Raw genomic sequence first — 21,463 nt, forward strand, 5'->3', positions numbered from 1 at the left:
TATTCTAGCTCACCAAGTAAACAACATGTATCTATTGAGGTGGGCACAAAATTAAGTTTAGAACATTAGATCCTTGGGTGCATTTATCTTCAGAAAAGAAATGTGAACTAGAAAACATAGGCTAATCCTTTCACAGGAAACTTGTGAAAGGAAACAACATAGCTAGTGAGAACCAACAAGTGCCATCAGAATGAGAGACACTAGAATCACTCAGCTGTTCAGTATTTAACTTCTTTGTAATTATTAAAAGGCTATTAAACCATCAACTCAAAAGCTAACTGCAGCAATACTTTTCAGCAAACTGTATAAATTTAAAAAGGTGCTCTAGATTACTGGTAGTACAGATTAAAAGAAACCTCTGCATACAAAAAGACAAGAATAAAGTCATATCATATAAGCCAAGACAACACTAATGGTGAAAACTTACTTTTTCAGTTGAACAGCTCTGAAGGTCCAACCAACCTTTCAATGCCAAACTGCCTGTCTATATGAAGTTAAAGTGTAATTTGCTTTCTAATTTAAATACATTGCTACAGCTTCAGTGGATCCCGTGACTGGTTGGGAGTGCACTGTATTAATTTGGGAGACTACATTAATTTTTTTTTATTTCCTTTAAATCAAGCCTTTTGGCTAAGTAGGGCTGAGATATGTCTACTAGAGTAAAATATCGTATTACACAACAGCCTGAGTTCCATAACTCCTCCAACAAGAAAAACTCTCAATGTCATCACAGGCCCCTTAAAAAAAAAATAGCCACAGTAGTTTTAACACTACTAAAGTTGTCTCAGCTTGCTTAGTGAGTTTGTTTTGCTTTAATATGCCTGGAGGTTTTAGCTATAAGAAGAGAAGAGCAGAAGTGGAGCACGCCAACTGGTTGACAACAATTCCAAACCATGAGGGAATCCAATTCTCAAAGGTCAAAAACTGGTTGGATTACCCCTCTACTTAAAATTCTTCATTTTCCAACAGAATTAAAGAATAAAAGAAAAATGAAAGCAGCAGAAGTGGGCATTTTATAAATGCAATACCACCAGGGGTGCAGGATTAAGATCTACAGTCAACCAGGTAAAGCCACCACATATAAAGGGGGTTCATAAGTTTGGAGCAACAGATAAAAACAATGCATTTAGATCTCTCAAACTTTTTTACTGGTGACCCCTTTCACATAGCAAGCCTTTGAGTGCTACCTCCCCTTATAAATTAAAAACACTTTTTTATATATTTAACACCATTGTAAATGCTGGATGCAAAGCGGGGCTTGGGGTGGAGGTTGACGGCTCGCAACCCCCCCATATAATAACCTCGTGATCCCCTGAGGGGTCCTGGCCCCCAGTTTGAGAACCCCTGACGTAAAAGCTTCTGCTAAATACTATGCTTCCATGAAGATGGTCTTCACTCTTATAATACTCCTGACCATGCTATGTCACTGCAACTATATTACTCAACTGTATCTGTACCCCTGCCTGAAATGTCATCACTGTAGTATCTGGTCACCTGAGTTGCATATGTTAGCTATCTTATAGTACAGACTTTGCATGCTTCCAGAAGGGGATGTACGTATAAGTCTCATGTGACACTGTTAAATAGATCTGGATGTAAAGCAGGAATTCCATTTTGCAAAATATTGAGATTTTGACATTTATTTTCATTCTGATGTGGAACAAAAACAGACCTTTCAAAAATTTTAGCCAAAAAAAAATATATATATATATACCAAGGCACCCCAGAACAATCATCAGTCCAATGACTACGGCATTCGCATGGGATGTGGGAGATGCTGGTTCAAGTCCTGTTCTGCCTAATCACCAACTATAAAAAAAAAAAAAATCTTCCTTTGGCCCAATGAATATTTAACTATTCATTCAAAGTGGAACAACTACAACAGTAGACTGACTTTATAGCCTGTGGTTATGGCACTCATCTGAGATGTGGAAGACCAGGTTCAAGTCAATCATTCACTGGGCTACTGGCTATTGTGGGGTATTTCTGTGTCTCCCTCCCACCCCCTTCCAAATGTTTTGTTGAAACCAAAACATTTCCAAGAAAAGTAATACTACTATATGGAGATATACCTATCTCATAGAACCAGAAGGGACCCTGAAAGGTCATTGAGTCTAGCTCCCTGCCTTCACTAGCAGGACCAAGTACTGATTTTGCCCCAGATTCCTAAGTGGCCCCCTCAAGGATTGAACTCACAACCCTGGGTTTAGCAGGCCAATGCTCAAACCACTTACCTATCCCTCTCCCACTGAATTTTGTGTTAAAAAAAAAAAAAAAAAAAAAAAAATCAATACTTTCCACCAAGAAAAAAAATATAAAAAAATTCTTAACCAGCTCTAATAGTAAGTGACCAAATGAGGAAGTTAATTATGGAGATTATTAGGGTCACTATATATGGAACTCAATTCTAACGATGAGTCTTGAATAGAAACTCTGCAATACCTGGAAGGATAGGTGAGACAAGGAAGAGGATGGTCCAGTATCTAGGACATGAACCTGGGACTCTGGTTAAATCTTCTGCTCCACCAGGGCTGTGTAACCCTGGGCAAGTCACTTAGTCTCTCTCTGCTTCAGTCTCTATCCATAAAAATGGGGACAATATTACCTCTGCTCATGGTGTATCAAGAGGATAACTACATTAAAGATTGAGACATGCTCAATACTACAGTAACGAGGACCATATGTTTAATTTAGGTAGGTAGGGAAGATTTGGGCTGTGTAGCTCACAGCAGTCTATGTAGCTAAAAGATGTTAACATTTCTGAAGTCCTTTGTATACCACACATATAACTAAATTATTGGGGCAAGTTACAAAGTGTTTGGTCCCTGATCTAGGTTCAACTGTATGAAGTATGAATGGGATCTCATCATGCCCCACAACTGGATTAAATCCCTGAATAGCCCAAAACCAAAGATTTCACCAGCTGTAAGGACATAGTAAGGCTCCTTCCACACTAGAAGCTTCAACTAGATTGGGGCAGCTGCACTGTAAGTGTGTCCCATATCAGTTATAGTGAGGGCCCTGCATAAATCATGATTTCACAGAGCGCATGGAAGTGAAAAATGCACCGAAACTGTTATTTTAACTTTGTTTTTAAAGATAAATGTCTACAAAGTCTTTAGTACAATAAAATCACCTTCGCTAGTCAATTTCAAGGACCGAATGAATTTCACAAGTATCCTTAGTCAAAATTAACTAAGTTTACTGGTAACATTCATTCCATTCTCAAAATTGGCTAAATTTAAATTGAAAAATTCTTTGTCCATTTTATGATGGAAAGACAGTAGTTTATAGAACAGTATTTAGTGTACGGAAGGAAACTGTGGTCTATAATGGAAATGCAGAAAAGAGGTAGTGTAGCACCCGGATGATTGTGTTTACAGAAGTTATTGGAAGACAGAGGATGAACAATGAAATAGGTAAGATTTAAAGTTGATGGGGATGTATTTAACTTGTTTCTTAACTTAATGAAGAGGTCTAAATATGTAAATCAGTTAATATCCCAGATGACAGTTGTGTTAACTAGCATATAATGATATTCCTTCAGCTAGAGCTGCAGCAAAGTTTCTTGCAAGCTATCCTGGTGGACTACTTCAAGTCATCTAAAAACCAGCACTGGTCTCTTCAGAGGTTCATACTCCACAACAAACAATTCCAAGATAAGCTACCCCAACTTCTAAAGTGGTAAACAAAACACTAATACCCATTATTATGGTTTGTAGTTACACAACTAGTATTAATTCACTGGTTTCAGATACTGATAAAGGTATTTGTGTGCTTAGATTTTTTGTAAAACCTGTTCTCATTTATGTCGATTTTCACAAAGTTGTCTATCATTACGGTGCTTAAGCACTGACACAAGTTATAAACACAAGTTATAAACTACTACTACTACGCCTCTCAATTCTTATATCTTCAAAAACAGATTATAAATCTTGTAAATTTTCAGCCAAACACAAATTTAGGTACTTAATTCACCTTCCCAGACTGCCAATATTCATAACAGTTGTATGCCTAGTCTCTAGATACTCTGCCAATAGTGTACACCAGTAATGGTTCAGTATTTAACAAAATATGAAAAGAACAAATTTAAAAGGATGTCTTATAAACAGCAGCCAAAATCAAAGCGATGCACACTTGTTTCAAACTGATACAACAATGAGCACCAGAAAAAAAGATGCAGAGAATTGGCACAACAACAGAAACAGTAAGGCTTAACTCATATACATAACAATATTTGCCTTCTCCAAAACTAACAGCATTATCTTAAGCAAATATCCCTTTTGTTATGATTGAATAATTTCATTTCTGGTCTCTGTTATTCTGGTTTATTTCCTTGTGGATTTTAACCAATGAAAAGATAGTTTTCCCATGTATATATATCTATTCTTCAAAGAGCTTACAGCATGGGTAAAACAATTTACAAAACTAATAGATGCTATCTGAAGAGACTGACAGATGTAATAAACCAAATTAAAAGACATAGGATTTTGAAGTTAACACTAATTCTAATTTTGCATATTACCACCTTTATTTGATTAAAGGCTGATTAATACCCAATTTAAGTACCTGTTTTCATTTCTTAATTCATGTGACGTTTCCAAACACAGAAATGTTCAATTCCCCCTGCCTCTCTTCAAAAGAAAATGCTAAAGTACTACAAGAATTCTGGAATAGTATCACAACACAAAAATGCAATATTAGTACAAGTAAATTATTCATTTTAATTATATTTTAAAAGATTGAGTTGAAAACTGAATATATGTTGTAAACAAACAAGCTTACTTATGTTTCTTAGTAATGCCAGAATTCTCTTGTCTTCTATGTGTATCTGGCTAACTTCTCTAGAATCAGTGAATTGTTCAATATAATCTAATTGTTCAAAAACACATCACATCTAAAAGACCCAACCCAAACAACTTCTTAGGGTACATCTACACTACAGCGGGGAGTCGATTTAAGATACGCAAATTCAGCTACGTGAATAGCGTAGCTGAATTCGACGTATCGCAGCCGACTTACCCCGTTGTGAGGACGGCGGCAAAATCGACTTCTGCGGCTTTTTGTCGGCGGCGCTTACTACCACCTCCGCTGGTGGAGTTAGAGCGCCGATTCGGGGATCGATTGTCGCGTCCCAACGGGACGCGATAAATCGATCCCCGAGAAGTCGATTTCTACCCGCCGATTCAGGCGGGTAGTATAGACCAGACCTTAGAGAGTTACAGCTTCTGGTAGGTACATGGAGGCCTTCTTGCATTTGTACATAAAACAGTTATCTTTACAATTAGCTTTGAGGTTCTAAATACATTGTGAGCATAAGTAAAATGTTCATTTTGCTTATATTGCCCAACCTATTAGTGACTGCAATAAGTTTTCCACTTTTAACAACAAACAAAATTGTTCGCTGAATGGCAAGAAGTTAAAAGCATCTTCTAATCTTACAGGAACTTTATAACCCAAGCATATTTTGGTATGGGCCCTTGAACAGAAGGGGTTCATACTCAACAGGATTTCAGGTTTTGTTGAATGAATTTTTTAAAATAAAACTTGTCAATCTGTTTCAATATGAGAAAGTCAAACATTTGTTATAGATATGATAAGGTAACTAGAAATGCAGAGTTAAATAGATTTCCTAGTGTTATTTTACATGATTTCACTACAGAAATACACAAAAGCACAATGAAAGGCATCCTACAGGTTTAATTAACCTTCAAAAAATAGAAGCATATTTTGGTATGAGTAACTTGATGAAATTCACTTGACTTATCTTGAAAGAAAAAGTGGCCATAGCCACTACAGCCACTATAAAGGTGACCTGAAAAAGAGATCATGACCTGTTTCTTTCTTTAAGGTGTATAAATAAGATTAGAAAGATGTTCTACCTCTCCCCTCACAAAAATATCCACTTTTTTTTTTTAAACGTAAATTCAATCCTTGATGACTGTTTCCAAGGGAGAGTCAATGGACAAACAAAGCAGTACATCAAAGAAATCATATGTGAAACTGGATAGGAAAGAGGAAGTTATTTTTATTTAACATGTTGTTCCACATTTAAGTAAAGCTCCTGAACACACACAAATAAAAAGTTTCTTTTGGTTTTGGGTGGGGTTTTTTTTTTTTGGTAAAGATTTGACACCAAATCCCTTTCAATAAGAGCTTTAAAAAGCTCACAATGTACATATAAAGAGCTCTGTCATACTACCTTTCAGACCACCTTTCAGGTGTTTCATATATCATAAAGAAGCAATTACAGGGCACAACTTCTCCTTCAGATTCCTCCTAAATTGGCTTTAGCGCCAACTCAAACGAATGGATAAGACGTAATTCAAGTGGACCAAAAAGTCAAATGAAAAGGCATGAACCAAACTGAGAATCTGGCTCTGACTCTACAATTGTATTGGGTCAAACAGATCCTTGCACTCACATGGAGCTCCACTAGCTCCAATGGGGATTTGGCCAAACAGATCCAACTGTAGGATCAAAGCCAAATTCTCAAAGTTCCATTCATGTTCTCATCTTGGGAGAAAGATTACATTTGTAGAAGAATTATTAAAAAGGACATGGCCAACATGACACTTTAAACAGTGTCCTGGTCACTTTCACATTCTAGTTCCCATGAGTGTACTGTTATTACTGCATATATATTTATAAGCAAAAACTTAGTTTTCATCTATTTAACATCATGAAAACATTTGTGTATATTGACTGTTGTAAAAATATATTTCATTTGCCATACATATGAAGCCTAAACTACTTGACAGAGATCCTTAACTCATCACTCATAAAAAAAAAAAAAAAAAAGACAGTTAATGTCAGTGATTACTAAGTGACTTCTCATTTTTGTCACAAGAACATAAGAATTACCACACCAGATGAGACCAGAGTCCATTTAGTCCAGTGCCTCTGATGCTTCAAAGGAAAAGTGCAGAAAAACCATGAAGTGGACAACTGTGGAATAAATTATCCATAGGGAAAACTTATTTCTAATTCCTCAGAGGTTGGTTTTATGCCTTGAAACAACAGTACTTCCCATAATAAATATTTTATTTTCCCTCCTAGATTGTCAGTTCAAAAAATAAGTGCCATTTCATTGGAAATGTATTTATCTACCTTAAAACATGGGATAAATTTAGCCAACAAGCATATCCTCAAAGAATTTCTGAATGGTCACCAACAGACTGGAGCACTGATACTAGAGTAAATGGCCTGCCCTGAAAAATATGTTATTGAAAAATCATCACTATTAACTCCTTGCAACTCCACAGAGTCCATGGTCACTTTAGACCCTCCAAATCGAAAACATGAAGTGGAATGATGCAGTACAAACTAAGGTTAATTCTACACGTTTACATACAAAATCAAACCCCGCCAATAGAAAAAAGATTTAACTCAAAATAAACTACAGTTTAAACCCAGTTACTGAGTGAACAGGGACTTCCTAAAAAGAAGTCAAAAATGCTATTATATGTGTGTGATCCAATTAATACAAAATAGTATATTGCAAAATGGTAAATATTTGCATTTTTAGTTTATGAAAATGCAGCTGCAAGGAAAAGTCCTTTATGCATTTAAAACATAAAAGGAGAATATAAAATAAAGACTGTTCAGCAAATGCAATTCGATTTTAATATCAGGCATACTAATTTCTGTTCTTGAATTACAATGCATCCAAATATCTAATAGAGAGTTGTGTGACTTCATGACAAACAGTTCATTAGTCTTGCTATTTGTGATTCATCCTAAGCCGTTTATGATTTCTCAAGTTTGTTATTTACAAAAGTTATTCAGTGAATCACTTCATACAATTTCTGGCCTTTTAATTGCACAAACAGTTTGTTATAAATATTCAAAATTAGACATCTGAGCTGTTTTGGTTGGACATATGTCACATGGTACGTTGGCTTCCTGAGCATAACTCTTGGAATCAGGTTTCTAACAAGGTCCACTGCCAATTTCACATTTCCTTCTTTAGTCCCAACCCAGCAAAGCACTTAAGCACAGCATAGCCCTGCTGTAGTCAGTATGAGCACTGAGGCTAAACCGGTCTTCTCCAAATATTGCTGCTAGCAAACTCATGTGCTAGAATATTTGTGGAAAGCTAAAACTGAACACAAAAGCAACAGGAACACAGTCAAAAAAAGTCAGCTAAAAAAATTGCAATATTTGTTGTAGTCGCTTATAGTTGGACGATGTAAAGTATGTACATTTAAAAAATGTGCAAGTTTAAGTACTTATCTATAACACCACCTGAATTTCACCTTTTTAAAACATATGGATATATTATAGTACTAGTTGAAAACAGCTGAATGATGGCATGTAAATTCTTCAGAATAAAAAAATATTTATTGCTTGAGATGCAGTTCTATTATTTTAACAAATCGTAGTATAAACTACAATCTTCATACAACCTGCAACGGAATGTTTTTATCCAGACATCCATTGTTACTATTATAATAGTATTTTTCTAAATTACTTAGATACATAGACTGTGATTAAGTATTAAATCACTAGAATATTTAAGCGTGTGTACAGCTATAGTAATTACAGTGCTTAGAAACAGCACTCTGTGGACACACTACAGAAAAAGAATAAAATACAACAGAATTAAAGGCTCCCTCTGGTTTTCTTGCTGAAATGAAGTACCATACTTTTTTATGTATAAATGTGCATTATCAGATAACATAACTTCTGCAAGATCCTCCAATAATAGTGCCTCATTCCCTCCTTAATATCCAAGGCATACTTTATGTATGTTTGTACTTAGAGACGCATGCACTGTGTTACTAAGTACAGCCCGATGTACCACAGGAAGTGAGTGAGACCTGTTTTTAGAAGCTTTACTTACAAAACATCTTCCATATGTGTAACATGTAAATCAATCCCTCAGACACATATGTGTGATCATTCAGTTCAACCGTCTTACCTGATAACTCTGGAAACCCAGATTCCAGTGCACTTCTGATTTCTACATTTAAGTGCATAAAAGAATAATACTGAGCTGTTACACACTACTAGATAAATACAGTACTAAATATATATTTTAAAATTACACAGTGCAGCTAAATCACATTTGGTGCTCCACTTCTGGCCAGGTCTCTATTTAAGAGGAAGTAAGGAAACTTTAAGGCTTAAGCCTTATTTAAACTCCTCTAGCAAGAGCTTCTTTGATTTTACTGTAAAACTGCTACGGTCCCAAAACCTTGCTAAACTCAGACTTCTCCCTGTAAATCACTAATTGGTAGCTACTCTATGGTTATTTAATGAGAAATGTGGTAGTAGCCTCTGTATGCAGGCACAAAAATACAGGCTAATTGGTAAAATTATGCAATCAGAAAAACCCAAATAAATGTCTAACAAAACTGTAACAGCAGCAAGAGCATTTAAATTACCAGGATAGTTTATAGAAAGTCCTATACCAAACAGCATTTTCTCCACCACAACCTAATAGCTTGGCAATTGTTAAGTTAAACACACAAAGAACTGCGCACCACACCAAATTAACATCTCACACTCAATGACCATTAATTCATCCAAAGAGAAGCTGACACCGCTATAACTTTGCAAGTGTTACAGGTAGTATAAATCCATGAGAGAAGAGGTTTGTCAGTTCCTGCTGAGCCCAGAAACAGTAACCAGCAGGGCTCTGGGTATAAGGAGGTGGCAGCTAACTGAAGGGGATGGGAACAGTTCAAGGTGGTGGTTTAGGAAGTGACTGGGGCCTCAGGAGAGTAGTTGAGGGGATGAGTTGAGGCAAGTCTGATTCTTTGGGATGGACTAGTTGATGGGCACTTTGAGACCTCAGGAATGCAGGGCTCAGGGTGATGACTGAAGGGGCAACTTAGGGTGGGTAGGGTCTCAGGATATGAGGTTCAAATTCACTGTGTAGCTAGGATCTAGGGGTGGCTGAGGATGGCAAGGATGAGTATGCAGGATCTATTCAGTATGACTGGGAGCAGTAGGAAAATGAAGAACAGACAAGCACTTGAGGTGGCTGGGGGCAGCAGAATTGGAGTAACAGACAAGAGGGACCTAGCTGGATTGTTTCAGGCAGAAGAATTGGGATGAGGGGCAAGTGGTCTCCTGGAGGCCAGTAGAATGAAGAACAGCAGAGCTCTCGTGGGAGACACAGACAGATCTACGGGTGAAGGGCAGATAGACTCTTGGGGGTCAGCAGCTGGGAACAGCAAGATCAGGATGGGGCAGGTGGGCTCTCAGGGGATGGCAGTAGGATCTAGGGCAGAGGGGCACATGGGCTCTTTGGGACAGCATCCAGGTGAAGTATAAGCAAGCTCTCCAGAGGTGGCAGCAGAATCCTGCTAGGGTGGAGACACACATGGACTCTGAGGGGAACTAGAGGAGGAAGAGTGTGCAGAAGAATTCTGCAGGGGGATTGCTAGACTTGGGCTACGGGGGAGCAGGATCTAGACGTGAAGGGCAAGGAGGCTCTCGGGGGGAGCGATGGGGGGGGCTGACAGTCTCTTGGTGGGGGGCAAGTGAGCTCTCTAGGGGACAGGACCAGGATGGGGAACAATGGGGACTGACAGGACCGGGATGGGGGGCAGGTCTCGGGGGAAGGATCAGAGTGGGGGGCAGGTGGGCTCTCTAAGGGATGGGATCGGGGGCAGGTGAGATCTGACAGTCTCAGGGTGGGGGGCGGGCAATCTTGGGGTAGGGGTCAGGTAGACTCCCAGGGGCAGATCGGGGGTGAGAGGCAAGTAAGGGCTGATAGTCTCGGGTGCTCTAAGCTTTTCGCTCTCCGGCCCGCTGCCCCAGCAACCCGACCCACGCGTGGGAGCGGGGCGGAGACAGCAGGTGCCCGCCGGGCGTCCCCATTCCTGGTGCGCGCCCCCGCAGCCCCGCACTGACCTCACCACCACTCATGCACAGCTCCATTTTGTGGCAGGGCTCCGGCTCCTCCGCGTCCTCCAGCGGGGCGAACGGCACCATGTCCTCGCGCCCGCTAGCCGGGGAGCCGCCGCCGCTCGCAGCCGCTGCTCATGTCCCGGCTCCGCGGCGGCGGCTGCTGCTTCTACGGCCTCAAGGGCAGCGCGCTGCCGAGCCGGCGGGTCCCCTCCGCCGGCCCATAGAGCGCGGCGGCGTCGCAGGAACTGGCTCTGCTGCTACTGCTCTCCGGCGGGGGCGGCTCCGCTCTGCCCGCACCGCGCCCCCTCCCCCAACATGGCGGCCGGGGAGGGGGCGGTACCGATGCAGCATGGGAATGACGTCAGGCCGGGCTGGAGAATCCCCGGCACGGGGACGGGGGGGTGGGAGGCGCACGTGGAGCGGGCGGTGTGGGGGAGGCGGGGGATGACGTGAGCCATGGCGTGGGTGTGATGCACGTCCTTTGTAACGTCCTCAGCGGGCTGCGCATTCGGAGCCTGGCCGCTGCGCGGGGGGCGCCCTTCCCCCTCCCCCGCCCGCGAGCGTCGACCCGCTGCAGAGCGAGGGGGACCCGGCTCCAGGCCAGCAGCCCCTGCGCCGGAGGATGCTGCCTGCACCCGCCCTGGGGCGGGATCCCCGCTGCACGACCCGTGGGGACAGCTTGCGTGGGGGTGCCCCCCGTCCCTGCAGGACGGTGACAGCCCAGAGCCCCCGGGGGTAAAAAGCACACCGGGGCCAGAGGCGACCCTGCACAGGGTGGGGTGTGATCCTGCCTCATCGCTGGTACTGCTGCTTATTGCTGTCAGTGGAAGTTAGGGGGACCACACCTCCCGCTATGATCAGGACCATCCCCTATGGTAGGGGTTTTGGCTTATACAGGCAACTATACCTCCCCCTACTCCCCTGCAAAAAAAAAGTGTCCTTGTATTTCACACTTGCTATCTGGTCCCCTTAGTGGGCGTTTTGCCTGGGGAAAATTGAGTGAGGACTGCAGGGTTTGGCCCTGTTGCAGAGAGGTGCTGCAAGTGCCAATGCAGCCCCGGGCTGCTGGGGATGGGCATCTTATCTTTAAAGCCAAGGGAAGTAGTGCCATCAAAGTCAATGAGGTTACTCACACAATAAAAGTCAGGGATGTGCTTACCTTGTGGAATCGGGCTTAAGCCCTGATCCTGCAGTAAAGCTAAATTGCATACGCACAACACTGCAACTATGGGCACTTTGAATTCCTCAGGTAGTAACTAATGACTAGTTTTATAGAGTCCAAGGCCATGAGGGACTATTGTGATCTTCTAGTCTGACCTCCTGTATAACACAGGCTAAGACACCTACAGAGCAGTAGCAGTAGTTCATGAGAAGAGGTCGCTGAGTTATCAGTGCTAAACTGGCTTACAGATATCATTTCATATTTGCAGTAAACACCTTCTGTATAAGTTGTTCAAATGACAGCAAAAAAAAAAAAAAAAAAAAGCCAGTGATTAACTTGTGAAATTCACTACAGGGGAGGATAGGAATATATACTCAAGTCTAGAAGCTGCTAGATCAAACTAAGACCCTATTGAGGTCTTACAACCTTTTAGAGCCAGAAACAGCATAAAAGCATGTACTTGTATGCATGAGAAAGGAAGGGATCATGTATTTCACCTTGGTTACAAGCACCAAGAGATTTATTCCTCCGTTACCAAGTATATAATTAAGAGGAACATTGCATTGTTTCCAATTCTGAAGGAGTTTGGCACTGTAGTTAGTTTGCTATTTGCCAGATAAAAAGATGTACGAGATCCTCTGAGTGAAAGGGTTTTTGATTTTTTTCCCCCCTAAATCATTCTTTAATCGTGGAAGGAAGAAAAGTTGTGGTTCATGGAACACGGTTAAAAATGTGTGTTTGGAAATTATTACCCAAGACAAATCTATTCTGAGAACATTTTAGACTTATTTAAACATGCTGCATGACCAGAGCCAGCCTTAGGATTTATGGCTTACCCTACGCATGCCCTACGCAGTATTATTAAACTGGTTCCCCTATACTCCACTGAAGGCGGTCCCCAGCCGGCACCACTGACCCCACTGAGTTGAGGGGGCACAGCCACCACTCCCACCCGCAGACCCCCAAAACCCCCCATTGCTGACGCATACCGAGCTTCGTACGCCACAGATGCTGTGGCAGAGGCTCAAGGCAGGCTTTGCACTGTCACATGGGGGCTACATCTTGCCAGAGCCCTCCTGCAGCTGCTAGCCACTCCTGGCTCACCACAAGCATTTTGACAGAAAGTAACAAGCAGTAATAGCAACAATAATACGTGTGTGTGTGTGTGTGAGAGAGAGAGAGAGAGAGAGAGACAGTGCGTGTGAGAGAGACAGAGCCTGTGTGTATGTGTGTGTTGGGGGAGTGTGACAGAGTGTGTGTGAGAGTGACAATCTGTATTGGGGACTGTGATTCATGAGAGGCAGTGTATGTGAGTATGAGAGCCAGTCTGTGTGTGAGAGAAAGTGTGTGTGTTTGTGTGACAGTGAGCACACTGTCACTTTATGTCCCCCACCCTCACATGGAAGTTTCGCTCCTCCTGTCTTGACCCCCTACCGGATACTGAGCGGTGCCAGCAGGGAGGGACTCCGCTCCAGGCGGCAGTGGACTGGGCCACCGCCAGTGACTGGTCGCACCACTCTGGGCTCCCCAGGACTGAGGCAGCAGAGTCGGAGGCTGGAGCCCTTGACTGGCTGTCTGAGGAGCGAGTGAGGGAGGGGGCAGGGAGAAGCCCTCAGGCCCAGCACAGGGGAGGGGCCAGAGAAGAGAGGATTCCAGTAGCGGCCAGCAAGGGGAATGGTGCCCCAAATTTTTGGGTGCGTGTAATCCGGCGTCGACTCACCCCTGCAGTGCCTCCTGCTGGTTGTCTCGGGAATTAGCTCACCCAGCATCCAGAGCGCTCCCTGCAGGCCAGGTGTCCCACCTGTCTCTGGCCCCCATGTCCCTCCCAGACCCCGGTGCCCTTGGCTTCGGTGCTGCCCCCCTAGCAGTACCCCACTCTCCCTCTAGGTCTCCCTGCCCAAGGGAACCCCCACCCCCTATCCCAATGTCACCTCAGTTGTGGCTACTGCCAGTCACCATCTAGCCCCCACGCCCTGGGGCAGACTGCAGTCTATCAGCCAATCATCACAGGCAACAAGGGATTTGGACTGGCTGCTTTTACCCACCCTCAGGCTGCCCCTCTGCAACCCCAATACCTATGTGGGCCTAGGACCAGGCCCTGCAGCCTGGGGAGTTGCGGGCCTAGGGCTTTCCAGCTCCCAAGGCTTTTCTCCAGCCCTGCCTCACTCTAGGTCCCCAGAAGAGCTCCCGGCAGCCAAGCCAAGCCAAGCCGGCCGCCCCCTCTCCCTCCAGTCAGAGGGAGACTCCTCAGTTTCTGGCTACCCTGGCCTTCTTATAAGGCTGAGTGGCTCAGTTTGCGGCATGGCCCCAGCAGCAGCCACTTCCCCAATCAGCCAGGGTTTGGCTCCTTTTTACAGCCCCAGCCCTCTGCAGGGCTTTTCCAACCCCTTCAGGGCTGGAGCGGGCATTCACCCTGCTACAGTGCCCTATGCAGCCGTGTATGCTGCATATGCCTAAGGACGGCCCTGTGCATGACCTTTCACCAAGGAGCATCACATAAAGCTAGCAAGCACCCTCTCAGTAAGAGACAGTTCTTGATTGCCAAATAATTTTTATACTATTGGCAGGACTGAGGGAGCAAGCTGGTATACTGCATGGTTCAGAACTACTCAGCCTTGCTTATTTCTTTTTTACTAAGTGCACACAAGAGGATGTTGTGGTGCTGTTTTCCTTGAATACACTTGGAAGAGCAGCATGGCTCACAGAACTACCCATGATGCATTAAAACTGAGCTGTGTGACTCCAAAAGAGAATTGGCTATTGTAAGTATGACATTATAACAACATCCAGTTAGCGTGTCAGCACTTCCATTGTAAACCTGTTTTTAAAGGCTTACAATTCAGTCATAGAAGACAAAAATGTTTTTGGCTGAAGCAAACCATGTGTGCCCAGGGACATTTCCCCCCCTCCCCCGAAAATGTAGTTCACTCACAAAATATTTAGGTCCAAAATGAACATACTATACACAGTGTTTGAATATTTATGAGCAACTACTTTTGATTCAAAATATGTAACTGCTTCTGTTTATATTAAAGGCTACTCAGGTCTCTCACACTTAAAAAAAATCGTTGTTGGCTTGCAAGAGGGATATTCAGGTTTTAGAGTGATCAGGTGGCAGGACAGGAAATGAACTTCACAGATTCTAATAACAACTGCAATCAGGAGATGCAGCCAAGTTTTTGTGCCTTTAGTTCACACCCAGGCTGCTCCCTACTCCTATGCCTCTGTTTGCACACAGGCATTATTAATGTTATTGATGTGCATCGGCAGAAAGCCAAAGGACCAGACCTCTTCTGTGTGGTTAAATATGTAGGCAAAGAAGTACCACTGGGCAGCTATTAATTTAAATCAAAAGGGATGGAATTGAGAAATGATTTTTTTTGCTGGTGACACTTCAGCCTTCAGCAAAGCTTGCCCTTTTCCTGCATTCCAGTCAGGGCCGGCTCCAGTGACCAGCTTACCAAGCAGGTGCTTGGGGCGGCCACTTCGGAGAGGGGTGGCACGTCCAGCTGTTCGGCGGCAATTCGGCGGACGGTCCCTCACTCCTGCTCAGAGCGAAGGACCTTCCGCCGAATTGCCGCCACAGATCGCAATCGCAGCTTTTTTTGTTTTGTTTTGTTTTGTTTGGCTGCTTGGGGCGGCCAAAACCCGGGAGCCGGCCCTGATTCCAGTCACTTATTTTGAAGGCTGTTGAGACAGTTCCTACTTCCCAAAAGGATGACAGGTTACAGACACATATTCAACGACATACAACATTTCAGAATTAGAGGGGGTATGGAGGTGAGCAATTGGAAAGGATGGGAAAACTCAAGTGAAGACAGATTGAAAAAAATTGGATTGTTGCCTTACAAAGGAGATGAATAAGAGAGCACATGGTCATATAAAGAATGAATGAGATAGAGATCAGGAGCTTTGCTTTTCCCTGTTTCATAGCAAAAGCACAAGAGAATAGTCAATGAAATTTAAAGGTGGCAAAGTCAAAACCAATAAAAGGAAATATTTTTTTCACACAATGCATAATTAAGTTGTGGAACTCATTGATAGGGGATGTCATTAAGACCAAAATACTTGGCAAGCTCCAAAAAGAGATTGGACATTTATATGGATATAAAAAATACCCAGAGTTATAACCATTAATGCTAACAAAGTGATGAAGAGATATTAAACCTCATGCTTTGGGGTTCATGGTTGGAGATAGAATGCAGTACTAGATAGACCACGGGTTTGATCCAGTGTGCAATTCCTATGTTCCCATGTTAACATTTGTGCGTAATGGAGCCTTAGTTTGGAGTGTAAATGCCATCTGTTATAGTTGAAATAAAAATGTGTTCTCATGTCAGCATCAAAATTTTAACTGATATTTTCTGTCAGCTACAGTTCTGTGATTAACTGTTTTAGACAAAGATTTAAAGCTAACATGTAATTAAAAATATTTAGAAGCTGGTAGCTTTGAAATGACTGGTATGTATTGCATGTCTTAGTGAAGTCCAGGTGGCAAAGTCAAATACATGTTCAGTATCATTTGCATATTCAGTGTTTCTGTATTCCCAACAGATTTTGAGGAAAGAAATAAGAATAAGGTTCTACAGCCTGCATTGAACTTTTCCTACCCCAACTCAATCAGCTCCATTGTTCTCTTTATAGACCTCAAACTGTGGTCATATGTCAATAACCAAGTTCTTAGACAGGTACAACACAGAGAGTCACTATGCACATCATGTCTCCTGTTCTGTGCCTCAAACTTGTTCTAGTTAGCCTATTTCAAAGATATATACAGTCTCCATATCCATTCAATCATTGGCTTCTCTAACAAAACTACAAATAAGGGCATTGTATCATATGGATAGATTATTCTGCTTCCCCACCCTATCAGCGGGTATTAGAATCCTCCAAGAAAATGCTGACTGTGGCAGGTACAGCTCATTAACTCCACCCTGGATAATAAGGGAAGCAGGAGTGGCAATTTGGGTAAATGGAATTGGGTTTTAGGTCAGAGAGATCTCCGCAAGGAAACTCGTAGAACAACAATGCTTGAAGAGAACACCTAGGCTGAAGAGTTTGTAATTCTGTGATTTATCAAAAAGCCAAACCCCAGGAAGAGAATAAATGTCAACTAATTTTGTGCGGACCCTGTTCAGAGCAGGTTAAAAGCATCATATTCCATTATTGGATCTTGTCTCATACTAAAAGAGAATAATTAAGGACCATGTTTAAAAATACATATATTTACATAAACGTGGTATAAACCATGCTATGAAACTGTTCTGCTGGTTTTGTAACTTAGTTTATTGCATGGGAAATCCCTTTCCACACATGGTAAGGAAACTCATGTTCACATGATAAGAGCAAGAATTGATTTTATGCACAGTTCTGGTTAACATGGATTTGCCATGAGTGAAATGACCCTAACAGAACTCTTGCCTCATTTTTGTTTTTAAAATAATTAATACTTTCTCATGTCAATCTTCTCTAATTTTTGTAGTTATATTGTAAAACTCATGGAAAAACACAATCTGCCCCTTTATATGTGATGCATCACATTTATCTGTTTTCCACTCCCAATTTAGAAATGTTCATTTGCCTAAATAAATAATTTGATCTTGTTTTCAAGGATAAGAATCAAGCTGCCTGAAAAAAATTAACGATGGAACCGTTATTGAAAATGAACTCGATCATACCTGACATTTGGTCTGGCAGGTCTCTTTTAATCGCTGGAAGAACTTGTTGTATATAGCTATAATGTTTTGCCTCCTGCATTGTTCTGCTCCAAAGGAGTGTTACTTAGAAACAGGCAATCCTAATTAGATTGAGTTAATGTAAAACAAATTTGAAATGTTAAATCCTCTTACCCACTGTAACACAATTAAATTTTTAAGTTAAAAAAAAATGTATTGTACAAATATTACTAGAAAACACTCTATGGGCCAAATTCTTCAGTGGTGTAAATCCACTGAAGTCAATGGAGTTTCACCAGTAGAGAATTTGAGCCTATATATAGTATCAGATGCCAGTTGCAAAGCATTTCCCATTTCAATCCCTAATTTCACATGCTCAGACCTTTTGGAGAAAAGTTTGAGAGCAAAATAGCTTCCACCATTTTTTAATCATAAGAGAGTAAAAAAGTACATTTTCACCAAATTTTAAATAATTCCAACCACACTTTTTAAAATAAGACTACAGCAAAAATGTCTGAAGGCTGAAGCTTGAAACTTGGCTTGAATATTGTGCAGCAGGTTAAGGGCCTGACCCTTTAAGGTGCTAGGCACCTTCTTAGAGGAAGGTGAGAACTCTCATCATCTCTCCAGGTTTTGTCCTACATGCGCTCTTGGGGACTATAAGTTTTGATGACAGAATTGTCAGTTCATATTAAATCCGCAAGCCCAATATTTCCAGATTAGGAATCCTGCAAGCTATATGTGCCTCACAGATTAAAGATTTTCTTTTCCTATTTTTTCTGTTTAAAAACACCATTTTATGAAATTAAATGACAAAAACTGTTTTAATGCAATATTAAAAACCTGGAGGCTTCCCTATCAGAGAAGGGGAGGCGATATTCATTGGGAGTTCTTCCATGCCAGGGATTCCTAGATTGATGGAGCAGCAGAGTGTGCTTGAGAGATATCCATGCTGGAAGAGGAAAGCCTGATAGCAGATGAAATAGTGCCCTGGGAATTAAATTAGGCCACAAAAAGCCAGAGAACATTCTGGCTAAGGACTGGGCTGGGAAACAGAACTTGGTGAAAGAGGAGTTCTGAAGGACACAAAACTTGTCTAGAGAAAGAAAGACTTCCTCCCACATGTAGTGAAGATAATGCATAGGTGAGTGATCTCCCATACAGGGACAGTTGATAATGAAGCCAAAGTCCATGAAAAATGGTAAAAGCCTGAAAAAAGTCAACCTGAAACATGAAAATATATGGAAGTTATAATCAAGTGACAACAGCGTTAGAATATAAAAGCTTATGCTACCACTCCTGCTATAATAAATCAAGGGCCCCATCCTACAGTCATTACACAGGCAAACTCTTATTGGATTCAATGGAAGTTTTGCAGCAGTGCAACAGTACAGAATCAAACCTTCATGGTGTTCTTACATGAGTGTACATCAGGAGTCGGCAACCTCTGGCATGTGGCTCGCCAGGGTAAGCAATTTGTTTCCCTGCTCCGTCCGCAGGTTTGGCCGATCGCGGCTCCCACTGGCTGTGGTTCGCCGCTCCAGGCCAACGGGGGAGCGGGAAGCCACGGCCAGCACGTCCCTCAGCCCGCGCACCGCCCCCATTGGCCTGGGACGGCGAAATGCGGCCAGTGGGAGCTGCGATTGGCCGAACGTGCGGACGTGGCAGGTAAACAAACTGGCCTGGCCCACCAGGGTGCTTACCCTGGCGAGCCGTGTGCCAGAGGTTGCCGCCCCCTGATGTACATAATATTGAATAAGTATATTTGAGGAATTAATCTTTTTCCTAAAAATATCTCTGCTGTCCCATTAACTTTCAGGGAAGTTTATGTGATGGTGTGATGTCACGCTATGAAACGGAATAATGACAAATATGGCTTTACTTCATAACTTTTGTTGTCTGCTTACAGCTGCCATAGTGGGTGCATATCAAGCCTCATCCTACTCTTTTACTGTGTTCCAGTCAACCACAGTGAGAAATCTTCCAGTTTAGGAAAGAGATCATTTTGCCTCTTGACTATAGTGGGTTATTACAGACTCGTCTCTTTAGAAAAATATCTTATCTCATAAGACTGAAATGGGAGCCCATCTCTCTCTGAAACAGAACAAGTGTAGTGAATTATATCTTTTCAGTTGCAAGATACAATTTTAAAATATATTTGGCAATCATTTGCACTTACTGCTGGATAATGAGATTTGATTTCATGTGCAGAATGATGCTGCGAGTAACCAACAGCCAGGCTATTGAATACAACTTGGAAGATATTAGTTTAGGTCTTAATTAAAGATTCAAAGGTCCTGCACCAGCATCACTGGTGTTAAACATCCAGTGTGTAGGCTGGATCTGGCCCACTTGAAAGATTTAGATTGGGCAAACCCCAAGATTTTTTTTAAAGTAAGTTTCAAGCCCTTACAGTTGCAGAAAAAAAAATTCTAACCATAAACTGAGTATATATGGATGTATAATTTATGCAGAGTTATCTTCCTGAGTCCTTGTTCATATACAAAAGTTGCACTAGTTCAACTAAAATTGTTTTTTATGTCATTCAAGGTGATGTGAAGACTCCTCACTAAGCTTAGACTAGCAGGTAACGCCAGGGAAAATAATATTTTCTTCCATTGCAGCTTGCTAGGAACTGTCACCCGTTCTCTGAGCCATGCATTTGTTACCTCAAGAACTGATTACAGCAGCTTACTATCTTCGGGTCTTAAAGTGGAAGCAATGTAGAGGCCCCATTTTGTGCAGAATGATTCAGGTACTGTGAACATGTCACCCTTGTGCTCTGATTTCTCCACTGGCTGCCAGTCTGCTGCCAGTGCCAGGTCAAGGTCTTGGTCCTAATCTACAAAGCCATCAAGTATGAAGCTGCAACTACACCAGGGATCACATCTTCATCCATGACATACCAAGAAAACTGCCCTCTCCTGGGAAAATGCATCTGACAAAGCTGAGGATGAAATGTGAAAGTCAGAATTAAAACGGTTCTCAGTTGAAGAGGCTTCAACTGTGGAATGACTTTCCAGAGGAGATAGAACTAATCCAGAATCCGACTGTCTTTAGAACCTCTCCAAGACTTTACTGAGTCTCTTCTTCAATCAAGCTTTCCCACGGTAGCCAGCAGGATGTATCAAATCAGTTCCTTGTGATGGTACTACCCACCTGATAACTTTTAGCCCACTGGTTAAGGCACTCCCTTAGGATATGGGAAATCAAGGTTCAATTCTCCCCTCTGCTTAATGGGGAAGAAAGGATATGAACAGGGCTCTAACCACAGAGCTACAGGATAGTCAGATATGAGGCTTCCCCAATCTCTCGTGTTGAAGCTGTTCCACTGTGGATAAATAATGAAAGAGTGATTGGAGCAGTGGCACCACACCAGGGGACTCCAACCTCTGGTGGGTGCCCTAATCACCAAGCAACAGAGCCATTCTTACTCTTTTTCTGGCCCAATGACTATTTAAGTATTTATCCACAGCTTGGGAGGAGAGGGAGCAGAGAGAGAGAGCGAGAGAGAGACTTTGAACTTGGACCCCATTTCTGCAAAGAAGGGCTCATGACTCCCTACCTAAGGGGAGAAAGATACTGAACTGGAATTGGGGCCTAGCGGGCCAGGGTGTAAGAACTGAATAAATTGGACCCAGGAGGGAAATGTTGTAATTACCTTTGGACTGAATGAGTTATTAAGTGGCCTTGAAGAGAGAAATAGAGGCAGAGTGCTGCAGCGTGATCCCTAGCCCCAAGGGGAAGCTAAGGTGGCAGCCAG

The 21,463-nt window shown here is 42.3% G+C and overlaps 1 protein-coding gene across 1 annotated transcript in view; it reads right to left on the bottom strand.

Annotated features, from left to right (window-relative positions):
- Positions 1–11,142, bottom strand: part of LOC117882584 (ribosomal protein S6 kinase alpha-6) — an 81,600-nt gene extending 70,458 nt beyond the window's left edge. Inside the window, exon 1 of the mRNA XM_034781063.1 lies at positions 10,867–11,142. Coding sequence (XP_034636954.1) covers positions 10,867–10,947 — 81 coding nt within the window. The 5' untranslated portion in view covers positions 10,948–11,142. The remainder of the gene's footprint in view (positions 1–10,866) is intronic.
- Positions 11,143–21,463: the final 10,321 nt, after the last annotated feature.

The sequence above is a fragment of the Trachemys scripta genome, chromosome 9 (assembly GCF_013100865.1).
Source record: "Trachemys scripta elegans isolate TJP31775 chromosome 9, CAS_Tse_1.0, whole genome shotgun sequence".
Lineage (NCBI taxonomy): Eukaryota > Metazoa > Chordata > Testudines > Emydidae > Trachemys > Trachemys scripta.